The sequence below is a fragment of the Poecilia reticulata genome, linkage group LG10 (assembly GCF_000633615.1).
Source record: "Poecilia reticulata strain Guanapo linkage group LG10, Guppy_female_1.0+MT, whole genome shotgun sequence".
NCBI lineage: Eukaryota > Metazoa > Chordata > Actinopteri > Cyprinodontiformes > Poeciliidae > Poecilia > Poecilia reticulata.
In genome coordinates, this window is record NC_024340.1 from 30,274,687 (window position 1) to 30,288,350 (window position 13,664).

Here is a 13,664-nt window from a genome sequence, read left to right on the forward strand (position 1 = left end):
ATCTATCTATCTATCTATCTATCTATCTATCTATCTATCTATCTATCTATCTATCTATCTATCTATCTATCTATCTATCTATCTATCTATCTATCCTTCCATACTGTCGGCAAATTCAGGCCTAATAATGGTACAATATCGCCCTCAAGTGAAATTTAAAGGGAATTGCTTATATTTACCATGAATTATGCATTTGTAATATAATATTAAGATGAGGAAATTGGATTTTAATCGGCTTCTTTGCTCATTGTAACATTCTTTTTTTATTATGCATAAATGGATCAAATACAAATGAATAAAAATTATGAATATATATCTTAATAAATGAAGTCATTATCTGAGAACCACATTTTCGGTTTACTCGGGTTAACTTTGTCTGACGTTTAAATGTTTCGACCATCTGAAACATTTACACGTGACAAATAAGTGAAAATGAAAGTAATCTGTTAGAGAAATACTTAGTATGATAAAACCATGAATAAACGATACCGAGTGAAAATGTCCTCATTATTTTTAGCCGTTTGTCATTATTTTATTTTTTGTAGATGTGTAATTATAAAATAGGTATTTTTAACAAAAAAATATGTATTTTTACGGAGGAAAAGGTGATTATCAAGCATAGTGTGTCGGAAAAATCGGTTACTGTACCTTTAATATTTCCATCCGGAGTACTATGAACCCCACTACGCATGCGCGCCTGTGAATCGTATGGCGGGCAAATAAACGTCAACAAACGCTTAGGAGCTGCTTATCCGAACTTTTAGTGGGTTTGGCTGGTTCTGAATTGGTCCGACTGGTTCCGGTTTGTGTTCAGCAGGATGGTGGAAGGTCCAGGCTGCACGTTGAACGGAGAGAAGATCCGCTCGAAGGTCCGAACGGGTCAGAAAGTGAAGGACGTGAGGGGCACTTTGACTGCGTCAGCTGTAGGTTGAGGGCCTGTGTTTCTACATTGGTTCATCCTATAACCTCATTTATCTGGCTGAATTCAAAATGCATGGCACATAGAAGATATATTTATTTCTCGTAGTGACTTGGGAGTTTTAAAGAAAAATAGATGTTACAGAGAATATCTCAATTTATGGCAATTTCAGCCACAGGCGGTGTTCTGGCAGTAACTTCTACTTTTGCTGAGGGAATTTTCTGTTAATCACATTTGGGAAAGATTTAACTTATTTTACTCTTGGATTGTCTAATAACACTGCCCAGCTAATTGCAATATTGATTAAGATCAGTATGCAATCAATAAAAAATCAATAAAAAAGTAAATTTTGTCTAGTCGTACATCCATTCCAAAAGATCAAACATAGTAAGTACTCAAATTGGTGAAAAATGTTTTCTATCTAAGGAAACCCAAAAGATTACAGCATTCACTCCTCCAGGTGAGCATGTAGCGACAGTGGAGAGGAAAACTCCCCATTAACAGGAAGAAATGTCCAGCAGAACCAGAACCAGGCTCACTGTGAGCAGCTGTCTGCCACTCGGGTTTGAGAAAACAAAGCAGATGCACAAAATAGAAGCTGAAGCGCTAATCAGTACTTTTCATGTTATAAAGAAGTAAAAATGTTATGACAGTAAGTTTTATTAAGAAATAAGCAAAATCCTAAACCACAGCTGAAAATAAAACTAAATGTTTTTCTTTTCTCTAACATTGAATAACTTCAGCACAACAATTTATTTAGTTTTCTAACAATGCAATGCGAAATGCTTCACTGTGAGCTGCTTTTGTTTGTTCTTTTTTCCAGGGCTCGACAATGAAAGGTTATGAAAAATGCAGTTGGTCACTCAGTACCGGTGTTAAATGTTAATCAAGCTGCTGTATCTTCTTAGAAAAGCAACACAGAGACGAACGTCTTCCACAGTTTCTCTGGATGTCAGTACTCCGGTGTGGAAACTCTTGGGAAGGAGCTCTTCATGTACTTCGGCTTAAGAGCCTTGAGGTAAAGTAAACTCAGCACGTCTCTGCAGTGGGAACATATTTATACCCTGGAAGCCTTTTCACATTAAACACAGTGCAACACAACTACAACTTTCAGTGTATTTTATTAGAGGTTAATGTGACAGAGCATAATTGTGACTTGGAAAGATAATTCATGTTGCTTAAATATACCAAAGCGTATTCGTCTGTTAGAACAACTTAGTCAAAGTCTGGAGCTACAAATTTATGTTCATATATTCTGGTGTTCATAACTTGCTGCTTCCTGCATCTGATCATATGTTGAAATCTCTCTCTGGACAGGCTGCACTTTTTTCCCCTAGTTATGTTAAAATATTCCCTCTAATGGGTCATAAATAACATAATGTTTGACAGCACTATTTTAGTTTATGGATTTATTGATTTAATGTATCTTTCAATAAGACCTTCAGATACCTGTCTATGGAAACGAGCTGCTTTGACCTGACAGACAAACACTTGTACTGTTTTTACCTCAGTTAAGCCTCGTTTCACTCAAACATCAACAGTTTTCACTTCAACCAGTGGCTGGGTCATTCTCCGTCTACGTGGAAGTCAAAGAAAAAAAAGGATAAAGAGATTCAAAGTGAAAACAGCAACCCGTTTTTCTTTTCTGCGTTGTTTGTCCCTCTGACTGAGACATCTAGACTGCACGCCTCCTGTATCTTGGGGAATTATTCCCACCATGTGGGAATTTACCAGTTGGTGATGATTGGTCAGGGGTAATTAGTATATTTTAATGGAATATTTGTGAATCTGAAATGTACAAATGATAAGAAGTGGACATTAAATGAAATAGGCCAAGAATCAAGGGAATGTGTTAGTTTACAATTGTCTCGCTTTAGGTTTTTAGTTAATGATGGAGAACAATTATTGTTTTGATTTTTGTTTTGTTTTTTCAGAATTAATTTTTTGGAAAATTTTCTTTCAAATATGTTAAAACAGATGAGCAGTTGTTTTATAAATAACTTGGAAGACAAATTATTGAAGATGAAGAAATAAATGTAAATGTAGGTATTTTTTTTTTAAATTTCAGTTTTTGTTTTTTTTTCTTTTGATGTTTCAATATAAATGACTAAAAATACTGTGTCTTCAAACCATGGACCTTCCCTTCACACCGTTGACACCCTCTGTATGAGTTGAACATGAACAGATGTTTGCAGGTCATGCCACACCATTATGATTACATGAAGGTTGTGACCTTTCAAGGTGGATGTGCTTTTTACTTGTCATCTGTTCTGCTGGGTTTTGGATCATTGCCTGATCCTCCACTTGGTACCAGATTGTAGACTTTGGTACTGATCTTTTTTTTTTGGTCCAATTTTTTAGGTGTTTTCTTTGTGGCTTTTTTTTCTTTAAAAAAAAAACCGGAGTATTCCTACTTTAGGTTTTCTAATATGGTGGCAATGCCTGTTTTTGTGAGAGTTTGTGACCACAGCCGCCTACGAATAGCTAACATTCATCAACACTCTAGATCTCCACTTAACACACTTATTTTAGTAGTTCAAACTCCAAATTTTCCAGGCACATAGTGCAATTTTATAGCACAATAAAGCTCCAAAAATAAAACTTTCTTTAAAATGTATCGATGCACAAAGTGGAAACCAGCATGACCACAGAAGCTTATTTCTGTTCTTGACCAGAAAATAAATGTGACTCTTGGCTGCTTTGCAAACATTAGCTAATAGTGTGTCATGTAGCATTTTTGAGGTATTCCAGCTTTCTAAGCTGGATTATCTGTCAAATATTTTAGATATGCTCTATAAAAAATTCTCCAAATAGCAAGATTTTCTCACAATAATTTCCAAATGAAAATGTGTGAATACTGAACTGTGACTAGTCGGGGGTCCACTGTAAAAGGAAAAGGCAAGGATAAGCGTGTCCAGACGATTGTGTGGGATAGTTTTAGCAGTGGTAGCAGAATAAAGCAGTTTTTGTTCCATTACCTTTGAGCATTTCCTCCCTTTTTCCAGGATTTTATGTCTGGTTGTTGCTATGATTTTAGCAGAATACCCACTCACAGCAGCAGCAGCAAAAGTGCTGAATTTCCTCCATTTGAACCTTTTTTTCCTCATTGTGGAACGATGACACCCTAGCTCTTTAGAAAAGCTTTTGTAGCCTTTTCTAACATCAAGCATGTGGAGAATAAGGTGCTTTCGGGTCCACTGAAAGTTGCTGTAATTGAGGCTTTGCTCACGTCAACCAATCTTCCCTTTTCAGGAACAGCTTTTTTATATATATATATATATATATTTTATTTTTTTTAGGGAGTAATTCGTTCAATTTGATGTCCTTTACTGGAAAACCTCACTTCTAAGTGGCATCTGGGAAAAGTCAGAAACTCCCAGGTTTTCAGGCTTCACAGTCTGCACCTTACTCAGTGTTCAAAAACAATTTATACAATTTTTTCCCCCTCATATTCTGTCTTTTTTTACAAACTTAAGTAATTTGTGCAGAAATACCAATGATTCCAAAGCTTTCACAGGTTTCTTTTCCCCTGCTGCAACTCGGCTTGCGTTTTCATTAAATGGTTTAATACAGTAACCTTGTATAAGTTCTTTAAAGGCTAAACTTGTAAATAGCATCTTTTGTGGAGGTAAAATGTGAAATGTTTGCTGTGGTAGTAGAACTTATTTTTGAAGGAAACATTTTCTCTGTAGGAAATTAGAAGGTCTCTAATTCAAATATATATTATCCTCTCAGTGTTTGCTTGGCAGCAGCAATAGTAAGAACATGTCGTAGTGTTGTTTTGGTAATTGCTGATTTTATTTTATTTTTTCATGTTTTGTTTATTTGTGAAAAATCTTCTTGGCCAGTTATTCAGATTGATAAAAACAGAACTCCACCAGTATGAAGAAATCTTTAAAATTACTGAAATTGTATTTTATTTTTTATCCATCCATCCATAATCATCAATCCCTCTATAAACATCCTCAATCTATAATTCATTCATCCGTTTGTCCTCACTGACCACACCAATGTGTATTTTTATTGACTGAGATATCAGATTTTACAGAGTGGTTTGTGTCATGGTAAAGAAAGAAAGTATTTGATGGTGTCGATAACATTAACACAAATAAGTAAAATTCCTTATTTTTCAACTCCATCTTCAGCCCCCAGAACCATATTTCTTTATTTTGTCAAACTCTAATTAAAATCAGATATTCAACACCTAAAACCATTTTCCATTTTTCTCTCTCTCAACATCTAGAATCCACTTCGGCATGAATGGATCGATCCGTATAAATCCGGCTCAGAGGAAGGTTGCAGCAGGCTCTGCGGCAGCGCTGGAAATACGCCTTAGTGACGACACCGTGGCCTTCTATGACAGCGCCGTGGAAATAAGGTAATGGGGACAACAGTGGAGGCAAGATAGATTGAGGTGACAGGAGTTCACCTTGGGGTATGCGTCTGATTTAGTGAGGATGTCCTACATTAGGCTGCTTCTGAAGACAGTGGCTATTGTTGCATGAAAAATGCTGCCTTCTTTGCTCGGTATTTGTCCCGATCATAGACTTTCATGTGTTATGCTCAGAAGCAAGACAGACAATCATTTGTACTGTCTGAGAATTTCACCTATGCTCTTCTGGCTAATAATAAACAACCTCAAACAATTTAGAAATGTATAACCTCTGTAGAGCTCCGGTTGACCTGGAGTGAAAACAGCAGCCATGTATTTTCTAAATCCTCCTGGTGCTGGGGAACTGTATTTCCTGCAGGTTGACGGAGGATTGCGAGCAGAAGGTCAGGGCCATGGAGAGTCTGGATGTGTGCTCCTCCAGGTTCAGCTGCTCCCGCTCCGAGGAGGCGGTGAGGAGCCAGGGTAGCAGGATGCTCTGCGACGTTCTCCTAGACCAAGCCGTCATGCCGGGAGTCGGCAACATCATTAAAAACGAAGCCCTGTTTGACTCAGGCCTCCACCCAGCCGTGAAGGTATAGAAGAGATGATGGATTGTGTTCAGCAGAGGAATAAAAAATGAGGGTAAAAATGCAAGACAACACTCACAGGGAAGAATAGCGGAAGCTCATGTATTTCTGAGTGCCGCATGGAAATGAGGAAGGTGAAAAGGCTATAAGACAAACAAGCGCACTGCGGCACATATATCCCATCTTTTGGTGCACTTTGAATGCATATGACTGCCTACAGACCCAAGAGGATTCTCCCTACGGTTAGCTGCATAGAGTTATTAAATAAACATTAATAAAGTTGTTATTTTGATGAGGATCACACTGAGAACTTCATTGACCTATCTGTTACTGATGAGATGCTTCGTGGTGTGAAAACTTCTAATACTCAACGATTACTTGAGGATTTGCTGTACAAGGCTGTCTGGCCTCCTCAGAGTGTATCGGCACGCTGGACCAAAACATTAATCTCGGACTTTTAGCCCCGTCTTCTCCTGGGGCTGCCTAATGTTTATAAGCTTCTGCTCCATTATCAAGCCTCCAAGTCCCTAAAAGAGCAAAAAAATATATTTTTCTCTCTTATGCAAAGTTGCTGCAATCCCCATGAATATACAACACGCAGTTTTCATCTTTTGAATCATTGACCTCTGCCTTTCTCCATATCTATCTTTTTATTTCTTTATGGTTTAAGTGTTTGTGTAGCTTTGCTGACTCTGAATGTCTCTGTTGTTCCATGGAAACCTTCATTTGTAGGTTCAACAGTTGACAGACGTGCAAATCCACCATTTAGTGAAGATGACTCGTGATTTTACTCTTTTGTTTTACAAGGTTGGTCATTTCATAAGTAATTTGCTGTTATTAAGAGCTACTTGTAATTTTCTTTTACCTTCGACAATCTTGTTTTTTTTCTTCATATTTCTCAGTGTCGCAAATCTGGCTCTCCCCTCTACAAGCATTACAAAGTCTACAAGCGTCCCCACTGTGGCCAGTGCTCCCATGTCATTACAGTCTGTCGTCTCGGAGACAACGGCAGGATGACGTACTTCTGTGAGCGCTGTCAGAAGGGAGATCCCACCGGGTTGGACGTCAGGTAGCGTCCTTGTAGGCTTTTGGCACTTTGACGGAGAAACTATTGTTTTGCATGCCTGTAAAAGCTGCTTGTTTGAAGGTTTGGGGTGTTGGTTGTTACTCCGTGCAGCGACACGGCAGGGTTACCTTTTGGTTTCTCTGTGGCTTCAAAACAAACATATACATAGAGAGCCTGGCGGTAAAGTTCTCGACACATTTTTTTCCTTTATAATAATATAAAATCTTAGTTCTTAATAAAAATGCATCAGCAAAGAAACCAAAATGGAAAAGCTGGACTGTAAGAAAAACTACCAGTCGAAAAGTCACATGTACCTTTTCCTCTGCATTGATCAATGAATCAATCAATCAATGTCTTCTAGTGATTGATAAGTATAATCAAATGTAACAGAAAGAATCAATCATGCAAACACAACTAAAATTCATTTTTAAAATGCTGCATTTAAAGAAAATCTAAAAAAAAGTACAATTGCAAATGTAAATGAGGAAACATCAGGGACTGAGATGAGCAAACCGCTTAAAGATAAAAAAAAAAAAGGAAATACTTAGAAATAAAATGATGCTTCAGTTATGGTGAAATCCAAAGTAGTGGTAAAAACTAAATTAAAATGATGAATATTACTGATGACACTAAGAAAAAGGAAAATATGCAACACAAGCTGAATAAAATAAAACCAAATTTCTGAAATTCAGGTGAAAGCCAGGCTAAAACATTTTTATATTTGTTTTTTATAAAAAGCATCACCACTCTGAGCTGCCCTCAGGTTTGTTCCAGAGCTGATGGCCAGAGTTAATAAGGTGTGTTTTATTTATTTTTTATTATTTCAGGTCCAAATAAAATCCTTCAGGGCTCTGCTGGACTGGTAGAATAAAAGCAAATTGAACAATAAATAAACTTAATTAAGAAAAACAGTAAAATACACAGGTAGCCACTGCAGAGATTTTACAGTCAGTGTGATGTGAGCTCTCATTGTGGCGCTCGATAGCTGTTTTTTTTTATAGTTATTTATTTTTAGCAGTTTTCACACGAAAAAAAGGGAAATGCAGAAAATCTGATTGTATCCCTGAAATATTTTGTGACATCTTATTTTGATGCCAGAAACGTAATTTCCCATTTGGAAACTGGTCCAATGAACCCTAAAAGCCTGAAATCATCTTGTTGTCGTCTTTATCAGAAATATGAACCACCCACACAGCAGGAAGCGTCGGCTGAGCCAGATCTGAGTTCCAAACCCTAACTTTGCAGAAGTAGCGCCACGCTTTAGATGTTAGGCTCACATTCACAGAGGCCATCTTTGCAGGCAGATGGGCTTGGCAGGGAGTGGGAAGTGTTATGGGGTGAGAATTAATGCGCATATAAGGCTGTGTTTGCCAGACAGGGCACAGGCTCAACACCTCCTGGGCTGTGTTTGAGCAAAGCTTTCAGGGGTTAGGATGCAAAGCCCTTACAATGCATTACACAGCTGATAAAGCAATCTGTGAGAAGTTTTCCAAAGCCGCTGCTTCTTTCCTCCTCCATGACGGTTGGCGCTGAAGATTTGCCTTTTTGTCAAACATACCCCAGCTTCATGTCAGAGTGAGAACATTTATGTAAAAAAGCTTCTTTTTTTAAAAAACACATTGTGTTCGTTCATATCTGCATCCAATGTTTGAACTGCAACATTAATTACTGTATCCTTCTTTAGCTTACTTGGATTTTTATATTATGAAAATCTTTTTCTGTGACTCATAAAAAAACAACTCTGACATAAAATGAAGCAATACTAGTAAAATGGATGCATGAAGAAGTCATTATGATCATTATCATTACCACCCACTCATTACTGAAATGAGCTTCTCCTTCTGATTTCCCATTATTTCTTTTAAAAGCTGCTGTTTTAGTTGTGTTGAATCTTTCATATCCATCAGTTCAATGAAATCTTCTCTTTTGAAAATAAAAGAACATCATTATAAAATACAATAAAAAGTAAAAGTTGTATTTTATATTAAATCACATTCAGACTTAGGGAGATTTAAATGTTTTCCACCTTTAACTTATTTTTATATGGTAAATATTAACCTGAAATACTAAATCTGGTATATCAGATTTTTTTTTATAGATTTAGAAAAAAAAATGGCTAGCCTGTGTGCTTTGATTTGCTTTTGTAGGTTGAACAAAAGTATTACAGGTTATGGACATAAGCCTTTTGATGCAAAGGAAGAAAATGCTGTAGTTCTTTTATGCTCTGTTTACATTATAGCAACTACCTTTAGCAAAGAACATAAAGCACATTTTTCTGTTAGTCTTTAGAGGTGTAAAATGTCCATTTTAGCTTCAGAGACTTACCAGAATCACCTCGGCTGCTCTGTGTTGCTCTCCCAGTTCGCTCCCAGTTAGAAACAGCCTCATCGGTTGGGCGTTTCACGACAGAACCAGCAATGATGTGGCTAAGAAGGAGGAAGATGACTGGGCTTGTCAACTCTGCACGCTCATCAACCAGCCAGAAGCCAGAGCCTGTGATGCCTGCCTCACTCCAAAACCTGAGGGTGAGTGAACATTTTCTGTCTTTTTACTGTCACATTATCTAATGGGGTGACAGAATAGCTTTGTTAACAAGCGATAAAATAAGAGCAAGTTTTCTTTTGCTGTGTAGCAGAATAACAACATGCAATTTGACGTGAATGCTTCAATGCTTTGAGAGGCAGTGGCAACCGGAGTCAACTGGGCGGACTCCTCTGTGATGAGAGCGGCCGTATGTTGCTCCACAAATAATGACCACGTCTGTCAGCTGGTCATTTTCCTCCGGCTGTCTTCAGACGCTCACGGATGCACTGAACTTTTGCTCAGAAAGACGCGTCCTCGCTCTGTCGCCGCGGCAGCAGCCAAACTACAGCTGAATGGCTTCAATTCTTTGAGACCATGCTGCTCGATTTGGAATACATCAATTCTTCTTTTTTTTTTTTTTTAAGATCACAGCAGATTGAAGAGCTGAATAGCATCAGTTCACAGCTGCTTTATGTGGGGCTGCAGTTTCATTTTTACAGCTTTGAATTTAAGGGATTTTTTATTCAATCAGTGCCACAACAAATCCTCTTTAGTCCCATCTCATGAAGTGAATTTCTCACTTCTAAAGGAGGGGTGAACAAAAGAAACTGCTCTTGTAATCATCAGGATTTTTACAATGTTGCTCTGAGCTGTTTTAAAATAATAACCATGAGAAGCCAGACTTTAAAACAGCTTGTGTTTATAAAACCCCTGGACATGAGTGAGAATAATACATGAGACTGGTTGCATATTTTTTGGAATCCTCTAAAATCTTTGAAGATAATAAACATATTTTTCTCCACCTGACTGACTGAGCTCTGGGAACAGGAAGGTTATTGGTATGAAGGTACTCCAAGGTGTTAAACAGATTTTAAAACTGCTAAAAAATTTCCCATCTCATTACATGAACGATGTTTAACACAGTAACATTGTGACCCCCAGGTTTTCATGGAGGTCAGGGACCCGGCCACCCGCGAGTAACTAAAATCTGCAAATACTTGAGACCTCCTTTAAAAACACTAATTCATGCATATTTAGTAGTTCAAACATAAATATAAAACTCGGTATAAACCGTCTCAACACTAGTACAGAAGCTAACATCAAAGGTCTTCTTTATCTCTGCTCTTTGGGGTTCAGCCAGTCAATAATAAAGAAAAATGAACGGAGCACCTGGATTAGCTGCTTTTTCAGCCAATACTGTGTCAAAGAGCATCGAGGCATTTCAGTTTTCCAAACTGCACTTTCTTTCAAATATTTTAAATTGCTTTATGGAAAAAAAAAACTGTAAATAGGTGGATTTTCTTCAAATCATTTGTAGTTATGTTCCACAGAAAAATAAAAAAATAGATTACTGGGAGTCCACTGTGTAGTTGACAAGCTACAAGTATTAAATCAATTATATAATTTCTGTTAGATTCTTAAGTTTAAATGTTTAAAAAAGGTGACAAATTATTATTTGCATATAATTTTTTATTTTTGCTGTTTTATTTACTTTTAAAATAACATCCAAGCATTGTGAATCAGAAAGTGGCAGCAACATCCACTCAGATTGATTTTCTTTTTTAGAAAAGTTGTGTGTAAATATGTTTCACTTTGCTCAACAAACTGCCATTGAAAGATCATCAAGATATTTTTTCTCCTGATTTTTTATTTTATGAATGCAGTTATTAACTTCAGTCCTCACCATACAGAGTAAATATTCCAGCCAATCTTATAAGAGTGCTGCCTTTTTCCCCATCCCAAACGAGCACAGGGGATTTTTTGGGAGAATGGTTTTATCTTCGCTCATCAGCATAAAACTGGCAGTAATATTGATTCCGATTAAAGGATTTTTTTGTGTGCAAAGTCTTTAAAATCCTACTTTGTGTGCATCAACAAATGCAGGCTTATGCATAAAAATAGAAATTCTGTTTTGAAGGTTTTTGATTAGCAGAGTCGATAAATATTCTGTTTGTTCTTTTTGACTTTGAGTTCATTGTTTGTTTACTGAGAGCAGGTAGATTTTCAAATATTTGGCTCAATTTCTGCATCTCTATAGATTATGGTGCTTTTATTAGAAAGCAGAGCATGGCAGACGTGCTGCTTGCTGTTAAATTTTATGGTAACCACTTTAAGCTAACAACAAGCTGGATTTTACTGAGAGCAGCCAGTGCATCAGAATGAGCTGCAGCTGCTGAACATAAATTGAGTTTCTCACTCTGGCTCCATCTCCACAGTTCACAAAGACGACATTAGCACTGAAGCATCGCCCTTCACTGCTGATTTAATTAAATACCCCTGCAACGCCTTCAGGAAGCCGCGAGAGGAGCTCAAAGTCAACTGGAGGTCTGCGTTCGGGACTTCCACCCTCGTTTTCTCCGACATGACTGAGAAGCCAAAGCCTGTAAAGTCCCCGCTCTCCCCAGCCGGCAGTCATTTGAATTCCTTGGCGGCAGAACGAGGTTTGTATAAAAACAGCTTCTGCCAAGGGACAACAAGCGCCAATTATGCCTCTGGTGGCTGGCAGAAGCAAAGTGCAGAGCTCTCCAAGGGGGAATCACTGGCCTCCTACAGTCACCCTTCCAAGAAAATGAGAATTGATCACAGTCCCCCTCCCAGTAACAAAGCTCAAAATGGAGCCCCCAACTCAGGGTGAGTTGAACTTCTTCCTACACCAAATAATGAACAACTTTATAATAAGATAAGTTTTTTTTTCTCTTTGTTTGCAAGTTCAGGCAGATGAGTTAAGGAAAAGATTCTTTGCAACGTTGTTAAAAAAATGTTCAAAAACGTGTCGCCATGGCACTGCAGCGGCCATATACAATAATTGCCAACAAACATTGTTACATGCGGCTGAAAAGATGGCCCTCGCTTGCTAATAAGTGTTGATGTGACAGGCATTTCCTGTGTTTTATCTGCAACATATTTCACAATAATAAGACTTTCTTCTCCTGTCAGTGTGTGCAGAACACAGGCGGCAAACACTGCAGCCTCCATTGCTCCCAGTCCCCCTTGTTGCTCATCCCATCGCCGTCCCACCGTCCTCAGAGTGGTCCACAAGGAGGGCGAGAATAAAGGACGACAGTTTTATTCCTGCTCCCTGCCAAGAGAGAACAAGTGCAACTTCTTTCAGGTGACACTGAAAACTAACTTCTTTTTGTTGGGTTTTCTTTCAACTTGTCCACAATAGAAGTTTAAAACTAAAGAAACAACTTTTTTCTCCCCCTCCGCTGTTGCAGTGGGCTGATTTGCACTTTCCTTTTTGTCACCATGGGAAACGCTGTTTAATGAGGACGGTTCTGAAGCTGGGTCCAAACAATGGCAGGAATTTCTACACCTGCAGCTTTCAAAAGGGTAAACAATGCGACTTTTTCCAGTGGGCCGAGAACAGACCAGGACTTTCCATCCTCCCTGGCTGCTAAGTCATCAAAGCCTCACAGGTGCATCTCAATACATTATAAAACCATAGAAAATCTCTGTTTCAGTCACTGAAATCAAAATGTGAAACTAAGATATTTCATGCTTATAAGGTATATATTCCTGGTCATTTACAGTTTTTGAAAATGTCAAAAAGACTGAAATGCAAAACTTACTTTGTTCTATTTGAAAGACTTTGAAACCAGTTGAATCTTTCAGATGTAATGATGTCTCTGGTTCTCAACACAGTTCAGTTTTTGTTCATGTCATGGATTCATCTGTGTGACTTCAGTTACAGTCAATGTTTTCTGAAAGTCTTTAAGGACCTGCACTCTCCCTACTGATGTCACACCTTCTACTACCACACTTTTTCCTTCCCCTAAACTTTCAGTTTCATTAGTATGCTTGAATCCTGCAGTCCTGACAGTCAGCTTCTTTAGGAGCAACATTTTGTTGGTTGCCCTCCTTGTGCAGAGTGTTGGTGACTTCTCTGTAAGTATTTAACAAAAAAATATTTAATTACTTTTACAGGTCTGATGCAATATTAAAATATATAAACATATAAAAAACAGAGTGAAACATTTTGAATAAATCTATAATCATTAGTTTCTTTGTGGTGTGAATTTGAAATTAATTAAATGTTTGATGATGACATCTGATTATGATCCATCCTCAGATTATGACCCAATAAAAACTAATATACTTCCATTTATTTTGTAATTTTTTTATTAGTGTGTTTTTATACTTGTTTTATTAAACGAAATCATCAGAATAAAGATTCATCTTGTAATCCAGAGATAA

The 13,664-nt window shown here is 37.7% G+C and overlaps 1 protein-coding gene across 2 annotated transcripts; it reads left to right on the top strand.

The window, feature by feature from the left end:
* The first annotated feature begins 692 nt into the window (after window positions 1–692).
* Window positions 693–13,653, top strand: neil3 (nei-like DNA glycosylase 3). Of its 2 annotated transcripts, none has more exons than XM_008421059.2 (10): window positions 693–923; window positions 1,828–1,937; window positions 5,163–5,297; window positions 5,671–5,884; window positions 6,611–6,685; window positions 6,781–6,947; window positions 9,306–9,469; window positions 11,684–12,098; window positions 12,405–12,579; window positions 12,686–13,653. In XM_008421059.2, exons 1-10 carry the CDS (start codon window positions 819–821, stop codon window positions 12,866–12,868), a joined length of 1,743 nt encoding a protein of 580 aa, XP_008419281.1. In that variant the 5' UTR covers window positions 693–818; the 3' UTR covers window positions 12,869–13,653. The 2 variants fall into 2 exon arrangements, with proteins under 2 accessions (XP_008419281.1, XP_008419282.1); XM_008421060.2 differs by having other exon boundaries at window positions 693–869.
* Window positions 13,654–13,664: the final 11 nt, after the last annotated feature.

Coding starts and splice junctions, on each gene's coding strand:
- neil3 (XM_008421059.2), top strand. CDS start 819: ATGGTGGAAGGTCCAGGCTGCACGTTGAACGGAGAGAAGATCCGCTCG. Junction 6,948..9,305: donor CCCACCGGGTTGGACGTCAG/GTAGCGTCCTTG, acceptor TTGCTCTCCCAG/TTCGCTCCCAGTTAGAAACA. Junction 9,470..11,683: donor CCTCACTCCAAAACCTGAGG/GTGAGTGAACAT, acceptor CCATCTCCACAG/TTCACAAAGACGACATTAGC.